The sequence below is a fragment of the Zalophus californianus genome, chromosome 14, assembly GCF_009762305.2.
Source record: "Zalophus californianus isolate mZalCal1 chromosome 14, mZalCal1.pri.v2, whole genome shotgun sequence".
NCBI classification, from domain to species: Eukaryota; Metazoa; Chordata; class Mammalia; order Carnivora; family Otariidae; genus Zalophus; species Zalophus californianus.
In genome coordinates, this window is record NC_045608.1 from 40,848,873 (window position 1) to 40,870,288 (window position 21,416).

General features: G+C 37.6%; 2 protein-coding genes across 4 annotated transcripts in view; one reads left to right on the top strand and one right to left on the bottom strand.

Moving 5' to 3' along the window:
- Nucleotides 1–21,416, top strand: part of MYOM1 (myomesin 1) — a 157,503-nt gene that overhangs the window by 27,172 nt on the left and 108,915 nt on the right. For all 3 annotated transcript variants that reach the window (XM_027575852.2, XM_027575853.2, XM_027575854.2), the window contains 2 exons: nucleotides 13–338; nucleotides 21,076–21,216. In XM_027575852.2, the coding sequence (XP_027431653.1) occupies nucleotides 13–338; nucleotides 21,076–21,216 (467 nt within the window). The remainder of the gene's footprint in view (nucleotides 1–12; nucleotides 339–21,075; nucleotides 21,217–21,416) is intronic.
- Nucleotides 520–1,125, bottom strand: LOC113912550 (securin-like). The gene has a single exon (XM_027575855.1). The coding sequence runs from the start codon at nucleotides 1,123–1,125 to the stop codon at nucleotides 520–522; it is 606 nt and encodes a 201-aa protein (XP_027431656.1).

The following is a 21,416-nucleotide window of genomic DNA, read 5'->3' on the forward strand; positions in this document are numbered from 1 at the left end:
TCTTTCTTGTAGGTCACCTGGTTCCTTCCAGGGCACACGATGTCTCTGCCCTTTTATCAGAAGCTCCATCAGCACTATGACAGCAGCTACCGAAACAGGGACCTTCGCAGCACCATGAGCCAGTACCAACAGGAGAAAAAAAGTTCTGCCATCTACACCCATGGCTCCACGGCCTACAGCAGCCGCTCTGCCACCGCGCACCGCCAGGAATCCAAGGCCTTCAGCCAGGCGTCCGTGGGCTCCTACCAGCAGCAGGCCTCCCGGGCGACTGAATCTACCCATGCATTCGCAGCCAGTCGGAAGACAGCCTCGGCCTACGATTATGGCTACTCCCACGGGTATGTCAGAAGCAGCCTTCCAACCTTAGCTCAAAGGCACACTCTCTGAATAACCCTCCTACATCATGTTTTCCCTTCTTTCGGTCTGGCAGCCCTACATTTATTTATTTATTTATTTGTCTGTTAAAGATTTGCTTTATTAATACAGAACATACACACAAACTACTGAGTGCTAAGAAATTTAAATATCTAAGTCATAGCAAACAGGTGGCAATTCAACATCCAGGGTCAACAGAATGCTTTGAGGCTGCAACAGATTCGACTCCCATGGTGGAGAGGGCATCTTCAGAGGTGAAGGGGGGCCCAGGTGCAAGAGCTTCTCGAGTTCCCTCTCCTCATCAAGGATCATGAGAGGCACTCCACTCAAGGGGAGGCGTGCAATCTGGTGCTCTTCAGGCAGGTCAAAACTCTCAAAATCTAAAGGATTGAAGGGAAAGAATTTTTCTATTTCTGGATAGGTGTCATCCGAGGCAGGAACAGAGCTTTTTGCTTTGATAGTCTTCTCAGTCACCTTTTTGGCAGAGAAGGTCGGCTGCTTCTGTTTGAGAGATCCATTAGTCTTTACTGAGTTTTCTGTGGCTCTGTTGACAGTTCCCAAAGCCTTTCTGGCAACTTTAGGTAAGGCTGCTTGAGCATCAAACATTTTGCCTACACGTGGTGTTAAAACCTGAGATCTCCCAGCTAAAGCTTTTACTGGAGGCCTAGACCCTGGCTTCAGCCTGTCCTTGGGAGCCACACGGGTGCCTGGTTCTCCATTTTCCTTATCAACAAAGATCAGGGTAGCCATTCTGGACTAGCTCCTTCCTCGCGGGACCCGCACGCCCAGCCACTCTCGACCTCACGGTCCCTGGCAGCCCTACATTTAAATCAGGTTTGGAGAGGGGCGCCTGAGTGGCTCAGTCGTTAAGCATCTGACTCTTGGTTTTGGCTCAGGTCATGATCTCAGGATCTTGAGATCAAGCCTCGTATAGGGCTCTGTGCTCAGCACAGAGTCTGCTTGTCCCTTTCCCTCTGCTTCTCCCCCCGCTCTCTCTCTCTCTCTCTCTCTCTCTCTGAAATAAATAAAATCTTTTAAAAAACAAATCAGCTGTGGAGTGAGGACATGTATTTGGGAGACCTGGGACTTACGTGTACCTGTTTCCCTTTACCGTTTGTGTTTCACAGAGAGCTTCATAATCACACTGGCGTGTCTTGCTTGCATTGCCAGCTGTGATATTGCTAGAAGCAGAGAAGTTTTGCCATAGATTGAGTTCAACATTCAGTAGCAGCAGAGCCAGAAAACATCATTTCAACGCTCACAGCAGGTTTCCTGGTCCTCAGAATGTTTCTACTTAGATGAGAAGCCAGTATAGAATTTAAAATTCACAGGTCACAGGCGCCCAAACTACAGCAGAGATGCGTTCTACTTTTTCGGTATCTGAGAGCCAGTATTAGAATTCTGAGCCATTGTTCAGGTAGGCAGCAGATATTTTTTTTAGCTAGAGCATTTTATACAACCAGGCCCCTATCTCAGTCAGCCTAAGACTACCAGAAACAAACCTGTATTCTGATAAAAGTAGATTTATCAACCCATTGCATTGAGGGAGACCACAGAGCAGAGGAAAAGAGAGAGTTACTATATTAGAATTCTAGGAAGAGTGGAGTTTACATGCAGGTCTGGTCTGCAAAGCAAACCCAGCGTCCTGTTTCTATTGGAAACAGTGAAGTTGAGGACTGTTGTATCCAGAAGCCCTTTATGTGGAGCTCAGCACCTGAGTTGGGAAATGAGGCTGCTTCTCTGTCAATAGCAAGTGGGGTCATCCAGTCAATGTCTCATTCTTACTGATAAAATTTCAAACAGCAACCTTACTAATAATCTTTGATATTAGAGAAGAAAGTTTCTCAGTGAGTCTGTAGTCACTCGGAGAAGGTTACCACAGCCCTTTTTAGCAGCAGTGTCCCTGAGAGAAATGTTTTCTGTGAACTTTGCAGTTGGCTTCTGTGTCTGTAGTTCCAGCCTGATGAATGCTGGGAAGATGCTTACTTTCTCAGCCCAAGTCGGTTTTTTTTTCTCGATATCCTGAATGAAATGTTTCATTGGCATTAAAAAACACTTGCAAGATTCATATGATTTTATTAAAAATATATCTATAGTCCACAGAAGGAATTGCTGAACTTGCAAATGTAAACATTTCTGGGATATATGGTAAATAACCACCTGCTGCCTCAAGTCCACCTCTCCAAAGCATCTGGCATAGATTGCATTTTTTTAGTTATCAACATAATATAATTTTAAGTCTTACAAAATTTAAGTCCACAAAATATCCGTTAGGACAACTAGAAAAGTGTTTCTTTCTGGGAGTTAAAGAAGTTATTGAGGAAATAATGCAGTGGATTGTATGACTAGAAGTGAGGCTAGTTTCTGAAGGCATAAATTCCTGAATCCCCGTTGGGTTTAAGCAGCACCTGATCTATGGCTGTTGTTTCTTGGGCACTGACAGGGACCTCCTGGGAGCTTCTGCTCTGTTTAGTAACAGAGCCAGAGTCCGCTGGGGTTTGCCTGGAATGTCTGATGGCCACGTTATGAAATTCCATTTAAAATGGAACAGGATCATTTTGCAATCTCACTTTCATGGGATATTCAGCAGGACTTGGTGTTGGCTGTAAAGATGGAAATATGGTCACTAAGGTGAATTCATTTCTTTTAGCACTTGCTTTAAATGAACTGCCTTCCAAAGGAAAGTTGAGAGGAATTAACACCATGTGTATGGGACAGCATCATTTTGTTCTGAAGAATGTTCCATAGAACATTAAGAACCTCGTTTAGGAAAGCAGCTGTCTTTTAATAGAGGAGGATTACATTTTAAATATCCATTTTCATGGACTGTCTGTGCTGAGTCTATAGAAGATGTTGCTAATGTAACTGCTTGTGGATTTATTTCGTTTCCCCAAGGCAATACAATCTACAAGTTTTATGAATTTGTATTTAAAGAGATCTTTACTTCTTCAACTCTATTGCTAAATTTTATGTTAAATTATTTTAATTTTAAACAAAATATCCTTTTAACCACATGTGTGATATTCATATTTATTTATAATGGGATATATTATATTAAGCATTAGTAATTAAACCTTTGAGCACTTTTATATTTTGTTCAGAAAACATTTGCTCTGTGTTATCTTTGGAAGACTTAGCCATTTCAGCTTTAAAAAGCCTCACATAGTAAAGTTTCTATAGGAAATGGAACTGTAATCATTTTTCTATACTCAACTTCACATTGTGTTCTTTCCTGCAATGTCTATATTTATGTAGATAGGTAGGTAGGTAGCTATTCATTAATGGCTTAATGTTTGAAGAATTCAAACTTCTTGGTAGAAACATGTTGACCTAGAAACAAGAGAGGGAAGAAAACACCAATATTTTTTCCTTTGTGTAATACAATGTAAAAGAATATTTTAGTTTTTCTTTTTTTAGACCTAGAGCTAACAGGTTCAGATAGTATTCTTTGAACATTTCAAAATCTTCATAATTCCTTTAGGTTGTGTTTTTGCTCTCTCAAAATGGAATAACTTTTCCCTGCTAAATGAACTATCTCTCTTTGGATTATGAAAAGTGTTGATTAAAACCCCTAGGTTTAGAAATGCAGTTCCATGGAATGTATGTAAACACTAGGCTTGATCTATTTTTAGCCTGTGCTTTGTAGTTAGATGTCCAGTAGTAAAGTGGAAACTATGGAGATTTATATGTGCTCAGGGCTTGGCTGACCTCAGTAGGTCTTAGGAACAATGGCCCGTTCAACATCAATGTGGTTGTAAGCAGAGATCAGTTACCAATTGAATTCTGAGCCCAGGGTTATAAAATAAATCCTGGAAGACATATTCTAAATGCCTTTATTCTTAGTCACAGTGAGAAAAAAAACCCTAAAGTAATTCAGGAAGACAAAAATGACACAAGATTATTGTTTTATGTTAGTAATCCACAAATACTATCAGAGATTAAAGGAGAAATGGTACTCATAACTACCAATAGGCAGTGGTTCTTAACTTCTATCCATGAATGGAGGGTCTTAGGTAATCTGAAATTATGTGCAAAATTAGGCACAGTTGAGAATTTGTTTTTGCTGAGAAAGATGGGGGTAGCTTTCACCAGATTCTCAGAGAACCCTGTGACTCAACAAAGGTCTGAACCACTACCCTGGAAAGTCAACATATAAACATCAGACAACCCCATGTGTGGCCTGAGGATCCCTTTCTTAATGCCAATATTATACAAAGTTAGGATGAAATAAGGCAGATGTTTACAGGGAGTGTGGTATTATGAGAATCAGGGTTCCTTTGTTTCTTTTGAGTAGGCTGGATCATACATTAAATTGGAAATAAGTGAAATATTTTGTTACACTTGATAGGAGTGAATAACTTTCAAAAAGCAGAGACAACACAGCATAGTTCTTAGATGACGGAGGGATGTAGAGTTGTCCCTCCACCCTTTGTAGAAATGGTAGATATTTAATTGCTTGATTCTAAACAGATTGACATTCAACCCATATGATGCAACTCAGCACAGCATCCTCTGTACCATTGTATCCTTACAATAACCCTGAGAGGTCGAAATTATATCCCCATTTTAAAAATGAGAAAATCAGAGACCAAATTGATTAAATAACTTTTCTCTCTTGCACTAAGAAGTGGTAGAATGATGATTTGAACCCCCATCCTACCCAAGCCCTCCACTCTTTTCACGGGTACCCAGTGACAGTTATAATCAACTAACTCCCCTTGACCTCCTGGCCACCAGATTTTTCTTGAAGCATCAATATATAGTTTTTCATTATATTTCCTTTTATTTGCCATTCTTCTGGAGAAGCCATAGAACACCAGAATAACTAAGATTCAGAGTAGGGAACGGGCAATCCTAGGAGCATTCATGAATGCCAAACCTGGAACCTCACAGACTGTTTAACTTGTCACTTAGAATCAGACATAGTGACTTGCCTGGGGCATTCTGCCTAACATTAAATTGTACCCTCACCTGCACTCATGTCACATTGATAACTCCTCTCGGTTGTTACTACTATTATAGTTTGCAAAGAACATGCTAATGCTCAAAACAATTCCAATTCAGACAGAAGATACCAGTGCTAAAAATAGAGACCACTAAACACAGAAGCCCTCATCTTCTATTGGCGGGTCTGATTGCAGCAGAGACTGAGGGGGACCTGAGAACTTGCTCCATTTCCCACCCTGGTGTGGTTTCAAAAGATGTTAGCAAAGAAATCTACTGCCTTGTGGACATTTTTGTGTCTTGACCTCAGCTGTTGGCATCAGACTAGTATCCACTTTCTACATATTCTTTTCCAGATGTTATAATGCAAAGTGGATAGTCTTTGGGGTCAAACGAGCCTGTGCTTCCTTTAATTAGGCTTGTGAGTTCAGGAGCTAGTTAACCTCTCAGTTTCTTCATCTGTGAAGTGGGGAAAATGTTCATCCCTAATGTTGCGAAGTCTAAAAGAAATAATGACATAAGGTACTTAGTGTAATAGCTGGCACATGGGGAACAGTCACTGAAGTTTAGGTATTGGTCATTCATTCAACAAATATTTACTGAGTGCCTCCTGTGTGCTAAGCACTGCGCCAGGTGCTTGGGATAAATTGCTGAACAAAACCGACAAAGGTTCCTGCCCTCATGGAGCATATATTCTAGCATGGAGGGACAGGCCATAAACAATAAACATAATAAAAAAGAAATTGAATTTTATATCATGCTAGAAGGTAATAGATTTTATGGAAGCAATAAAAAATAGAGTAGGCTAAGAAGGATCAGGTATGGGGGGCAGGCCCCTTTGAGAAGGTGGTATCTGAGCAAAGACATGAAGTAGCAGAGGGAGTTCTCTGGGAGAAAGGTGCACCAGGCATCAGGAATAGCCACTGCAAGGCCTTTCAGCAAGGAACAGCATCAAGGCCACTGAGGGAATGGAGGAGTGAGGGAAAGAGCAGGTGAAAATGTCAGAAAGGTAATAATAGGGCAAGGCCAAGCATATAGGGTCTTGTGGGCCAGGCCAACCATATAGGGTCTTGTGAGCCATTGTAAGAATTTTTTATTCTGAGTTAGAGGGAGGGAGTTGTGACAAAGTTTAGGGCAGAGGAATGATATGAGCTGACTTAAACTGTAACAGGATCAGTGTGTCTGCTGTGTGGAGAACAGACTGGTGCACAAGCAGAAGCAGGTTACCCAGGTAGGAGGCTAATGCTATAGTCCAGGCAGGAGCAGATGGGCAGTCAGAACAGATATGGTGGTCTGTTAGTTATTGCTGAATTCTGAATTCCACCAATTTTTTTCATAGGGCTTTTCAGCTCCCGTAGCCACATAGTTTTGAGGCTGTGAAAAGATCCATGTAGATTTTCTGTATACAATGAATTTTCTAAGATTCTCTTTGGGTAATGTGATGATGGTAATACCATATGCTTATTCTCCATTCCCCAAGATCCAACAAAGTAGCTTGTCCCATTGTTAGTGCTTTTTATGGGACTTAAGAAAAAAAGTACCTGAAATAACCATAGTTGTATGGGGATTTGAGTCCACCTGTAGATTCAAGTAGCTGAATCTGAATTACAAAAAATTATTGAACCATAAACTGTTACGGGAAATGAAGTTTGCTTGGAAAACTATTGATATATCCAGGTTGTGTATTCTTATCTTTTCCCCTCTAGAAATAGTCTTATAGCCTCTTCTCTAAATAAAAGTTTAGCTATTATATATATAAGGAAAAAGCACCATGGTTTCTGGGTTACAAAAATCAATACAACGCTCTGGGATTTGTCTTACAGAATTTAAGTACCCAGAAAATGATGAATTAAATTACTTCCCATGTGATCAGAGAAGCTCAGAGGAAATCTAATAAAAGCGGAAAAGCCAGTTACTTTCCCTCCCCGCCACCCCCAGAAATAGGCAAGTTTATTGCTATTTGCTTCTTTAAAAGGCAATTATACACAGAATCCCAAAGACATACCCTGAGTCCAAGGAGAGTAGCCCTCACCATGTTCAATCTCCTGTCCCTAGGAGTATCACTCCTGATAATACCAGCTTCATATAATCACCAGTTTGTAGATCCATGGAACTGTGAAATGGGTGAAGCAGGAAGAGACCAAAAGTTCATCTAACTCAAGCCCTTCCTTACACTGAGGCCAGGAAAGATGTTGGCTCATTCTCTGCTATCTATGCTTTATTATCCAAAAACTATTATTTGCTGGGCTCTTTTGCAGGTTAAATCCAAGTTTAGATGATAAAAGATACTTCCAGAATGGCATTCATCTTCCCCAGACAGGTGAACCATCCTGTGAGAAGGAAGGCATGTCCTTTAATAGAGTAGGAATAGAAGGAGTCAGCCAAAGGTGGAAGAAGGGCAAAGTGGTATCTCCCAGGCTCTGATGTGAAATGTTAGCTTTGTTCCTGGCTGGTTGGGCAGCGAGGTGTAACTGAGCTTCCCCACAGAGGTCTGTGAACTCTGGAAGCCCATGGGAGCCGTTGCAACAGGCTTGACCTTTTCCACAGCAGCCTTTCTAGATGAAACAAGAGAAAGCAGGAGCACCTCAAATGAGGAAGGTAGCTTCCATGACACCATAGTGACCATCCTCAAAGTGGGGTGGGATGTGGGTTTCTGGGCTGCCTTGTAAATAAGTTAGTAAGACTAACTTTTAAAAGTCCTGGAAAATTTTTAGTTCACAGATTTAGACTTTATAAGGCTTCTGATACTGTCGTCAAACAGCCTGCATAATATAAAATATCAAGGAAATAAGGAGTAAACTCTTTCACTTCTGCTTAAAAATAGGACATGATCTAGATCAATTGCTAAAATAGTCAGAAATGAATAAAAACTGAACGATATATGTAGATAAGAACCACAAAATATTTAAATCTCTCCAGTGTTTTACTCATCCGCCTTTTTTAGGACACATGACTGTTCTACATTCATGTTGAGAAGTGGTTTGGACCCCCGTGGTACTTGCTTTTAGATCATGGCTATACATTAGCTGTAGAAAGTTACCAAAAAGAAGATAAAATGTTACTTATCAGTGGAAACTTAAATAGTGGAAAAATAAAGCAATAAATAGAAGAAAAAATTGTGGTTATATTCCTATTTAAGTAAACATTTTTTAAAAACTAAAAATAGATATTTCTATTGCTGAGAATGAAATGGAGAGGGGGTAGAAAGGATAAGCATAAGGCAAATAATGCAAAACAAACAAAAAAACCCAAGGGTGGTTGTTTGTTATGACACTACATGTCAGTAATTTCAAGAGTGATGTTGATCAAACTAAATTCATGTTTATATCTTATAAGTAGCTTTTTCTGTGAAGTATATTAGCAAAAAAGAAAGGACTCAAAGCCTCCTACTTATCTACTAACTTTGATGTTCTCCTGAAACCTCCATAAGTGTTGAGATTGAGAAACAGGAAAATTGAAATGTCAGTAGACAGTGTTGAGCCTGACATGATACCCATATCAAAGGAGGATCATTGAATGAAGTTGTTTTAAATCAAAAGTAGATCCAAAAATAGAGCTACCATACGATCCAGCAGTTGCACTACTGGGTATTTACCACAAAGATACAAATGTAGGGATCCGAAGGGGTACATGCACCCCAATGTTTATAGCAGCCATGTCCACAATAGCCAAACTGTGGAAAGAGCCAAGATGTCCATCGACAGATGAATGGATAAAGAAGATGTGGTATATATACACAATGGAATATTATGCAGCCATCCAAAGGAATGAGATCTTGCCATCTGCAACGATGTGGATGGAACTGGAGGGTGTTATGCTGAGTGAAATAAGTCAATCAGAGAAAGACATGTATCATATGACCTCACTGATCTGAGGAATTCTTAATCTCAGGAAACAAACTGAGGGTTGCTGAGTGGTGGCGGGTGGGAGGGATGGGGTGGCTGGGTGATAGACATTGGGGAGGGTATGTGCTATGGCGAGCGCTGTGAATTGTGCAAGACTGTTGAATCACAGATCCGTACTTCTGAAACAAATAATGCAAGATATGTTAAGAAAAAGGAAAAAGAAGAAGATAGCAGGAGGGGAAGAATGAAGGGGAGTAAGTCAGAGGGGGAGACGAACCATGAGAGATGATGGACTCTGAAAAACAAACTGAGGGTTCTAGAGGGGAGGGGTGTGGGGGAATGGGTTAGCCTGGTGATGGGTATTAAGGAGGGCACATTCTGCGTGGAGCACTGGGTGTTATGCACAAACAATGAATCATGGAACACTACATCAAGAACTAATGATGTAATGTATGGTGATTAACATAACAATAAAAAATTAAAAAAAAAAGTAGATCCAAAACAACCTTTTCGCAAAACCCCAAAGAAAGTATTGTCTTTCAAGTTTTGCAAGAGGGAGAAATGTGGCTGATGGAAAACTAGAAATGGAAAAAGAGACTGCAAACTTCAAGTGCTTGCTCCTGACCCACTAGGGGGTCCTGAAGATGAAAGAGATGGAACTTCAGATATGAGAAACGCGGAGTGGCTGTCTCGAGGAGCAGACAGCCAAGAAGAATGGTTTTCTTTTTCTTTTTTTTTTTTAAATATTTTATTTATTTATTTGACAGAGAGACAGCGAGAGAGGGAACACAAGTAGGGCGGACTGGGAGAGGGAGAAGCGGACTCCCCACTGAGCAGGGACCCCCCCCAACTTGGGGCTTGATCTCAGGACCTGAGCTGAAGGCAGACGCTTAACCAACTGAGCCACCCAGGCTCCCCTTTCAGATCTTCTAAGAGTTTTATAATTTTAGCTTTTACATATAGAAATTTGATCCATTTTTAATTAAATTATATGTGCGATATTGAGTAAAGTTCTAAACTCATCCTTTCACATATGGATATACAATTGTTCTAGCATCATTTGTTGAAAAGACTTTCTTTCCCCTTTAATTCCTTAGCACCTTTATAAAAAATTAATTGATCATAAATAGAAAGGTTTGTTTCTCTCAGTTCTGTTCCACTGATCTATATGCCTACCCTTACACCAGTATCCCAGGGGTTTAATTACTGTTGCTTAGAAAAAGTTTTGAAATGGGTGAATATAAGTCTTCAACTTAGTTCCTCTTTTATGGAAAATCTTTTGCCTATGTGTTCCTTCATATTTCTATATAAATTTTAAGATCACCTTGTCAATGTCTACAAAGAAAAACATCTGCTGGGATTTTGATAAGAATCATGTTGAAACTGTAGAACAATTTTGAAAAATGTGTCATCTTAACAATGTCAAGTCTTTCAGTCCATGAACATGGAATATTTATTTATTCAGATCTTTTTTCACCATTATCATAATAATGTTTTATCATTTTCAAATACAAGTTTTATACTTCTTTGTCAAAGTTATTCCTAAATATTTTATATTTTTGGTCCTATTGTGAATGCAATTGTTGTCTTAATTGTATTTTTGCATTGTTCATTGTTAGTACATAGAAATATAATTTTTGTGTTTTGATTTTGTATCCTGTGACCTTGCTGAACTAATTTATTAGTACTAGCATTTTTGTGTGTATTTGTATTTCTTAGGATTTTCTGCATATATGATTCTATCAACAACTAAAGATAGACTTCTTCCTTTCAGTTGTTTTTTGTTTTTTTTTTAAACTGTCCTGGCTAGAAACTCGGATACAGTGTTGAATAGAAGTGCAAGAGCAAACATCATACCCTTATTCCCAATTTCAGGAGGAAAGCATTTATTCTTTTTACTATTAAATTTGATACTAGCTATGAATTTTTCATAGATGCCTTTATCGCATTGAGGAAGTTCCCTTCTATTCCTGTTTTGTTGAGAGTTTTTAACATGAAGGAATGCTGAATTTTGTCAAATACTATCACATCTATTGAGATGATAATGTGATTTTTTTTCTTCATTCTGTTAATATGGTATATATTACACTAATTGATTTTCAAATGGTAAATCAACCTTGCATTCCGGGGATAAACTCCACTTAGTTTAATATTTTATATGTTGCTGGATTCAGTTTGCTAATATTGTGTGAAGGATTTCTGCATCTATGTTCTTGAGGGATATTGGTCTGTAGTTTTCTTTTACTATAATGTCTTTGTTTGGCTTTGATATCAGGTAATACTGGCCTTATAGAAAAAGTTGGGAAGTGTTTCCTTCTCCTCTGTTTTGGAAGAAATTAGGAAGCAATTGGTATTATTTCTTCTTTAAATGTTTGATGGAATTCTTCAGTGAAGCCATTTAATTGTGCAAAGATTTTAAATTACTAATTCAACTTTTTAATTTATTATTGGTCCATTCAGAGTTTTAATTTCTTCTCAAGCTAGTTTTGGTATTTTGAGTCTTTATAGGAATTTTTCCATTTCATTTAAGTGATTGAATTTCTTGATATAAATGCATCTACCATTTGCTTGTGAGCCCCTTAATTTCTGTAGGGTTGGTAGTGATGTTTCCTCTTTCATTCTTGACTTTGGTAATTTGTGTCTTCTCTCTTTTTTCATGGTTAGTCTAGTGAAAGGTTTGTCAATTTTCTTGATCTTTTCAATGAACCAAACTGTTTCACTGATTTTATTTGTTGTTCTTTTTTTCTCTTTCACTGATTTCTTCTCTAATCTTTATTATATCTCCCTTCTTTTTGTTTCATGTTTAGTTTAATCTTTTTTCAAACTTCTTACAGTGCTTAAATTAATAATATGAGACCTTTCTTCTTTTCTAAGATAGACACTTAAAGCTATAAACTTTCCTCTAACCACCTTTTTGCCGTATCCCATATATTTTGATATGTTGTGTTTTTTTGTTTTCATGTAGTTCACAATATCTTCTAATTCCATTGTGATTTCTTTTCTCATAAGTGAGTTATTTAGAAGTATGTTGTTAGTCTCCTAATACTTGAGGATTTTCTAAATTCCTTTCTTCTATAGATTCTTATTTAGTTCTTCTGCTGTCAGATAATATATTTTGTATGATTTAAATCCATTTAAATTGATTGAGATTGTTTTGTGAGGCAGCATATGAACTGTCCTGGAGAATGTTGAAAAGAATATGTACTTTGTTGCCATTGGGTAAAGTATTCTAGAAAGGTCAGTTAGGTCAAGTTGATTGATAGTGTTATTTAAGACACCTACATCCTTGCTGATTTTTGTCTAGTTCCATCAGTTATTGAGAGTACCATATTGAAGTCTCCAGTCATTTTTAATTTTCTATTTTTTTCTTTCAATTATGTCACTTTTTGCTTCACATATTTTAGGACTCTGTTGGTGCATATAAATTTATAATTGTCATACTTCTCTGAGGAATTGACCCTCTTATCATTATGAAATGTTTCTCTCTGTCCCTAGTAATATTTTAGTTTAAAGTGTATTTTTTTGTATTAATATAACCTCTCTGGCTCCTTGTGGTTATCATTTGCACAGTATATCTTTTTCATTCTTTTACTTTAGCACATGTGTGTCTTTGAATTTTTTTTCAAAGCTATGATTTTTAAGTTATCTCTACAACCAACGTGGGGCTTAAACTTATAATCCCAAGATCAAGAGTCACATGCTTCACCAACTGAGCCAGCCAGGGGCCCCTATATATCTTTGAATTTATGGTGTGGCTTTCATAGCAGCATACAATTGGATTTTTTAAAAAATCCATTCTGACAATCTCTGCTGTTCCTTGGAGTTTTTAATCCCTTCACATTTAATAAAATTACTAAAATGGCTGGACTTACATTTGGTACTTTTGTGGGGTTTTTGGTATATCTCATATCCTTTGTTCATTTGTTCCTCCTTTATTGCCCTGTTTTGTGTTAAATAGATATTTTTAGTTTAATTTTATTTAATTTCTTTGTTTCTTAACTCTATTTTTTGTTTTTTTCTCAGAGGGATTGCTTTAGGAATTACAATACACATATTAACTCATCCCATTCTACTTCACATTTATAGTAATTTATTACTGGTAGAAATAGAAATTTTGTTCCAATATAGCTTCATTTCCTCCCATGCCTTTTGAACTATTGTCGTATATATTACAATTATATATATTATAAACCCAACAATGCATTGTGTTAACTATTGTTTTATGCAATCTTATATCTTCAAAGAATTTAAGAGAGTAGAAATATATATATATATTCATATACATATTTACCCAATTATTTACTTTGTGGTGCTCTTCATTTTTTTGTGTGGGTTTAGATTACTGTCTGGTGTCATTTCCTTTAAACCTGAGGGATTTGCTTTAGCATTTCTTGTAAGGCAGGTCTGCTAGCAATCAATTCAGTTTTTATTTTTCTGGGAATCTTTACTTTGCCTTTAGTTTTGAGTGATATTTTATTAGATACTGAATTTTTTATTGAGGTATAGTTGACACACAATGCTACATTAGCTTCAGGTGTACAACATAGTGATTCAACAAGTCTATATATTATGCACTGCTCACCACAAGTGTAGCTACCATATGTTACCATATGACACTGTTACAGTACCATTAATTATATTTCCTATGCTATAACTTTCATTTCCATGACTTATTCATTCCATAATAGGAAGCCTGTATCTTCCACTCCCTTTCACCCATTTTGCCCATCCTCCCACCCCCCTCACCTCTGGCAACCATCAGATTGTTCTTTATGTTTATAGGTCTGTTTCTGCTTTTTGTTTATTTGTTTTGTTTTTTAGATTGCACATAAAGTGAAATCACATGATATTTATCTTTAACTTGTTTCACTTACCTTCTTGGTGTATCCATGTTGTAAATGGCAAGATCTTACCTTTTTTTATCACTGAGTAATTTTCCATTATATATATTTATATATATATAAAGTAATGTAATATATATATAATGGAATTTATATATAATGGAATGGAATATATATATAAGGATGACTTTTTTATTAACATATAATGTATTGTTTCAGGGGTACAGGTCTGTGATTCATCAGTCTTACACAATTCACAGCACCCACCATAGCACATACTCTCCCCAATGTCCATCACCTAGCCACCCCATCCCTTCCTCCCCCCTCCACTCCAACAACCCTCAGTTTGTTTCCTGAGATTAAGAGTCTCTTATGGTTTGTTTCCCTGTCTGGTTTTGTCCCGTTTCATGTTTCCCTCTCTTCCCCCATGATCCTCTGCCTTGTTTCTCAAATTCCACATATCAGTGAGATCATATGATAATTGTCTTTCTCTGATTGACTTATTTTGCCTAGCATAATACCCTCTAGTTCCATCCACATCGTTGCAAATGGCAAGATTTCATTTTTGATGGCGGCATAATATTCCATTGTATAAATATACCACATCTTCTTTATCCATTCATCTGTTGATGGACATCTAGGCTCTTTCCATAGTTTAGCTATTGTGGACATTGCTGCTATAAACACTGGGGTGCATGTGCCCCTTTGGATCCCTACATTTGTATCTTTGGGGTAAATACCCAGTAGTGCAATTGCTGGGTCGTAGGGTAGCTCTATTTTCAAATTTCTGAGGAAACTCCATACTGTTTTCCAGAGTGGCTGCACCAGCTTGCATTCCCACCAACAGTGTAGGAGGGTTCCCCTTTCTCCGCATCCTCGCCAACATCTGTCATTTCCTGATTTTCTTCTTTGCAGAAATGTCTGTTCATGTCTTCTGCCCATTTCTTGATTGGATTAGTTGTTCTTTGGGTGTTGAGTTTGATAAGTTCTTTATAGATTTTTGGATATTAGCCCTTTATCTGATATGTCATTTGCAAATATCTTTTCCCATTCTGTTGGTTGTCTTTTGGTTTTGTTGATTGTTTCCTTTCAATGGACACTTGGGTTGCTTCCATACCTTGGCTATTATAAATAATACTTTAGTAAACATAGGAGTGCATATATCTTTTCGAATTAGTGTTTTCATTTTATTTGGGTTAAATACCCAATAATGGAATTACTAGATCATATGATATTTCTATTTTTAATTTTTTGAGGTGTCTCCATACTGTTTTCCACAGTGGCTGCACCAACTTACATTCCCACCAACAATGTACAAAGATTCTTTTTTTTCTACATCCTTGTCAACACCTGTTTTTGATTCTAGCATTCTGACAGGTATAAGGCAATAATCTCACTGTGGTTTTGATTTGCATTTCCCTGACGATTAATGCTGTTGAGCATCTTTTCTTGTGTTTGTTGGCCATCTGTATGTCTTATTTGGAAAAATGTCTATTCAGGTCCTCTGCCCATTTTTAAATCAGATTTTTTATGTGGAATTGTATAAGTTCTTTACATATTTTAGATATTAATCCCTTACCAGATATATTACTTGCAAATATCTTCTCCCATTCAATAGGTTGCCTTTTTGTTTTATTGATGGTTTCCTTTACAATGCAAAAGCTTTTTTATTTTGGTATAGTCCCAATAGTTTATTTTTGCTTTTGTCTTTCTGGATATAGAATTTTTGATTAACTTTTTTTCAGAACTTAAATATATCATATCAATGCCTTCTGGGATATATTGTTTCTGATAAAGTGTCAACGATTAATATATTTTTCTCCTGTATGTGAGTAACCATTTTATTCTTGCTACTTTCAAGATTTCTCTCTGGCTTTATCTAGGTGTGTATCTCTTTGTGTGTATGTTACCTGGGTTTATTGAGCATCTTGGATCCATAGAGTAATAGTTTTCATCAGATTTGGGGAGCTTTAGGCCATTATTTCTTTGAATATATTTTCCTACTCTTTATCGATCCTCTTTTCAATGTTACTGTTACTCATATATTGGTATGTTTAATATTGTCCCACAGATCTCTGAAGGTTTTAAAAGTTTTCTTCATTCTTTTATCTTTCTGTTTTTTATTTTTATTTTTAAAGATTTTATTTATTTATTTATTTATTTATTTATTTATTTATTTATCAGAGAGATAGAGCACAAGCAGGGGGTGCGGCAGGCAGAGGGAGAAGCAGGCTCCCCACTGAGCAAGGAGCCTGATGTGGGACTCGATCCTAGGACCCTGGGATCATGACCTGAGCTGAAGGCAGACGCCTAACTGACTGAGACATCCAGGCATCCCATCTTTCTGTTTTTTAGATTGGATAATTTTTATCTTCAAGTTCACTGATTCTTTATTCTTCTATCTAAAATCTCTTGTTGAGTCCCTTTAATAAATTTTTCATTAAAGTTATTATACTTTTAAACTATACAATGTTAATTTGATCCTATTTTAGAATTTTTTTTTAACATTTATTTATTTAGGGGTACCTGGGTGGCTCAGTCAGTAAAGCGTCTGCCTTTGGCTCAGGTCATGATCATGAGGTCTTGGGATCGAGCCCCATGTCAGGCTCCCTGCCAAGCAGGGAGCTTCTCCCTCTCCCTCTGCCAACTCCCCCTGCTTGTGCTCTCTCTCTTACCCTATCAAATAAATAAATTTGAGTTTTTATTTATTTATTTGAGAGAATAAGAGAGAGAGAGAGAGCATGAGTGGGGGAAGGACAGAGGGGAAGAATCTCAGGCAGACTCCCCCTGAGTGCAGAGCCCAACATGGGGCTCAATCTCACAACCCTGAGATCATGACCTGAGCTGCAATCAAGAATTAGACACTTAGCCGACTGAGCCACCCAGGTGCCCCCCCCATTTTGTTATTTCTACGTCTTTGTCGACATTCTCTCTCCTTTTGAGTCACTGTCATAATACTTTCCTTTAGTTCTTTAAACATGGTTTCCTTTATTAGTCTTTGAACATATTTATAATTGCTGCTTTGAAGTCTTTGTTAAATCCAACATCAGTGTCCACCCAGAGACAGTTTTTATTTACTGATTTTTTTCTGTTGGTATGGATTATATTTTCCTATTTCTTGGCATGTTCCATAATTTTTGTTGTTGTTAAAAATTGGACATGTTAGATAGTATATTGTAGCAATTCTGGATTCTGAATTTTCCCTTAAATGTGTTGTCATTGTGTTTTGGTTTTAATAACTTGTGTAAATGCACTTATAGAATCTGTTTACTCTGTGTGTGTAAACTGTGTGTAAACTGTGTGACTGCTGATGTCTCTACTCAGTTTGTTTTTTAAATTATTGTTCTCATTTTTAAACCTGAATTCATAGGAATCACATTGTGTTTGCATAGATTAATGACCAGTCAATGAATGGTGACATATTGTATTAAAACAAAAGCTTTCACTCTCTGGCAGTAGATCTGTATGTTTGTTAGGGAGGACACTTAAAGTTCAGGTAACTTTTAAATATATACATTCTGGCTTTGCTTACCTCTAGACTCTCTTGTCTGTCCTCTACACATGAACACAGGATTAGTCAGCCAGTGATGTGTGGATAACTTGAGTCCTATCCAGTTTTTTCTATGCAGGCACATGGAAAACTTTTGAAGGCTTCCCATGGTGGTCTTATTTCCCAGATCTTCCTATTAAATGGCTGGCTGATCTACCAGTCTGCTGCTTTTTCCAACCATGATTGGAACCTGAGACTAACTGAGTTGCTGGTCTTCCCTTGTTTGTTTACCACTTAGATTGCTAGTGTTTCTCACAATGCTGCTGGATGTGAAGTTTTAACATGTTCTGCTCCAAATCAGGTCAGCCTCCTCTGGCAGTGAACATTCTGATTGCCATGCCTTTTTCGATTTTGATAGAAATACGTTATAAACTGAGCTGGGAGAGGGGAGAAAGCTAGGCAGAATGCCATGTAGACTTCCACTGTTCATACCTAAAGTTCAGTCCTTTTTTATGAATAACTACTTCACAGTGTAGTGTATGCCTTTGGTTGATTTTCAGAGCCCTGAATGGGTTGGTTTTGACACATGTATCCAGTTTTATCATTGCTTTTTGAGGAGAGTAACTGCTGAAATACTCACTCCATCATACTAGAAGTCCCACCTCTACATTGGTCATTTTTAATAACTCCTCAGCAGATTCTGGTGTGAAGCCAAGGTTGAGAATCACTGGGCTAGGGTATGATGACAGGAGGATGAATGATTTCACTTCATTCAATAAACATTTATTGAACACCTTCGGGCACTGGACACAATGCAGATACAAAGATAACTAAAACTATCCATCTCTATGAGTGGTCATAGGCAGTGAGAAAGAGAAAGCGATAATGCACTAGAACCCAAGCATATAGGGATTGGTGATGCAGGGTTTGGGAGCAGTGTCAGCAAAAAACAATGCCCACAGCCCATCATTTTTCTGAAACATGCCAATAGGTTATCACACTTTGGGAAAGTGATATAGCCAATAAGCAGATCCCTACTTAATGTAAGTATGAATAAAGTTACTCATCCTGGGGAACTAGGACAATTTCCCCCAAATTGTATGTTGACTACAAACATAACTTTAAGGAACTAGCATTTTATTTCTTGTAAAATTTAATGAGTTTTTTAATGCTATATTTTCAACTGAACTGTGATGATTTCATAACCTGTGAATAAATTCAGGAATAACAAGTCACCATGGGAGTCATTACAGGCAGTGTGATACGATATTATGATCTCCAAAGTGGGGTGACCACAAAGGCAAACCATGGAAAGAAAGATAGGAAGAAATATTAGCACTACTATTTTTTTTTCATCAAATTTGGTCTTTTTTTTTTTTTAAAGATTATTTATTTGAGAGACAGAGACAGAGATAGCGAGAGAGAGAGCAGGAGCAGGGAGGAGAGGGAGACACAGACTCCCCACTGAGCAGGGAGCCCAACACAGGGCTCGATCTCAGGACCCTGAGATCATGACCTGAGCCAAAGGCAGATGCTTAACCAACTGAGCCAACCAGGCACCCCTCAAATTTGGTCTTTAAAATGTTTCTATTGACTGAATGTTTCATAAAGTGTGACTATTTATATGGCAGTATTTGCATAGAACATGTAAATAAACATATGTAGGTGGCATGCCCCCTACATATGGAATAATCACCTCCTGGCACATTCTATGTAATAAGTGCATCATTTCAAAGATTCATCTTAAAGGGAAAATGACAAAAAAGGATTAACATAACAAAAAGAATGGCAAATCATAGCTGTTTCAATGTAAATAAATGTTGAAAATACGAGCTCATGAGAATGACTATAGATACTAGAATGAAAGTAAAGAAAAGAGCAACAACAGAAGTGAGAGCAAAATGAAAAAAAATGAAAATATTCTATAAATAGGAAAAAAAGAAACTCTTAAACTCCAAAATTAATTTTATTTTGCATGGTAATGAATTAAAGAGGGGAAGGAAAATACCACTTTAAACTTAGACCTGTATTAGCACAGCCTGTACTCTGTAATCTGCTGGGGAGATAGAACGCAGTCATTTTGCTGCTGCCTGGAACAGGCAGTCAGGAATAAATTTCACTCAGCCTTCCAGTTGGTAACCAATCCTCAAGCTTGAATTGAAGGTTCTAACCTTTAATTTTAATGCTGATCATACACTAGGACCTAGATATTCACCCTAGGGAAGGAGATAGTGGGAGAGGAAGAAGTTGGCCACTGTGTTTTGGGGATCAAAGGCAGTAGTCCACCCTATACCCCCAGGCCCAGAACCACTGCACCCCCCTGTACTTTCTAGAAGCCCTACAGTTCTGTGCTACTTGTTTAGCAGAGGAGAGATTTACCTGCATTATTATGTGTTCCTTTTGCACTATGTATGTGTTTGGCCTGTCTTCTGCTTTTGATTTAGGTCATCTCTTTGCTTTTCCTAATGCTTCTTAAAGATTGAGAAATGGTCAGGTTTGGATGGTTTCGAAGGTTTTTCTGTTTCAGCTGGGCAGCTTGCTCTTTCCATGCCATATCACACACATGCTTCACTTTCTTCCCAAATTTTCTCCAGACAAGGGAACTTTTTAATACTGTTTTGTTTTAGAATCATTTCAAATTACAAGGATAGTACAGAGTTCTGGTAGAGTTCCCTATTGTGAATGTCTTTCATTACAATGTAGACCAGGGGCTTTTCACATGAGTCCATGGATTAATTTGAGAGAGTCCATGAGCTCCTGAAATTTATGCCCACCTGTATATATTTGAATGAAAATGCATTTCATTTCATTCAAGAACTACGAAGATTAAGACGGATTGTACTTTTGATTTTATCAATCCTTTTCTGTAGGTGCAATCTCGGCTTTCATGTTTTCTGCCATGCTAATACATTTTTTTGTTTAATTAGAACACTGTCTACCTCCAAATACACATTTGCACAAATGTGCATGGGTGGATTTTTGTGTACAACAGAACTGACCAAAGGGTTCTTTATCACACCCCTGTAACTTTCTGAATTACTTAACACTATGTGTTCACACAAAATATATTAACTCTTGTTTGATGAACTCAGTGTTTCTTCTAAGAGAGGAGTCTGTCTACACTACATAAAGGCCTCAGAGCTGAACCTAGGGGTCCTGCATCAAAATGGTTTGGTGGAGAAGGGCTTCCTATCCAGAACAGTTTATATTTTATCAATCCCCTGAAAAGATTTCGATAAAACCATTTTTATAGACTTCCCAAATTTTGAACATTAACTTAACAGCAAAGAGTATTTGGAACTATTACAAAAACACTGCTGTTTTCCCTTGAAACTTTCGGGGTGGGGGTGGACAAAGCTATGAAATTACCATAGACCCATTTTTTTCTTGTGTCTATATAGAGTGCATTGTATGAGGTCTTTCTCACTCCTCTTTAGTTCTAAAGATAAAAGATATTATAACATCAGAAATCTAAGATTATGTGAAACCTCCCCCAAGTTAAAACTTCCCTGTATAAGCATTTTTGAATATTTTCAATGCAATTATTGGTTATTACCTAATGTTAGGGGTTTTGTTTCAGACTTACAGATTCCAGTCTGATGTTAGAAGATTATTCATCGAAGTTGAGCCCCCAAGCAAAGAGAGCGAAGAAGAGCCTTCTCTCTGGGGAGGAGAAGGAAAATCTGCCAAGTGACTATATAGTGCCCATTTTCTCAGGACGGTATGTATGCATTCTCTTCCTGGCCTTAAATATTAGAAAGTGAAGAGTAAATGTTGTCAGGTAATAATAATAATTGCCTCTGACATTTATTGAACACTTAACTACGTGATGATTGAGAAAGGTCTGAGGAACCTTGGAACTCTGCACGGAGGGAGACATGTTCATTGTGAAAATCTGCCATCACCTAGGATGGCTACATG

Bases quoted from the DNA above. Each gene is read 5' to 3' on its own strand.
- LOC113912550 (XM_027575855.1), bottom strand. From the start codon at position 1,125: ATGGCTACCCTGATCTTTGTTGATAAGGAAAATGGAGAACCAGGCACC.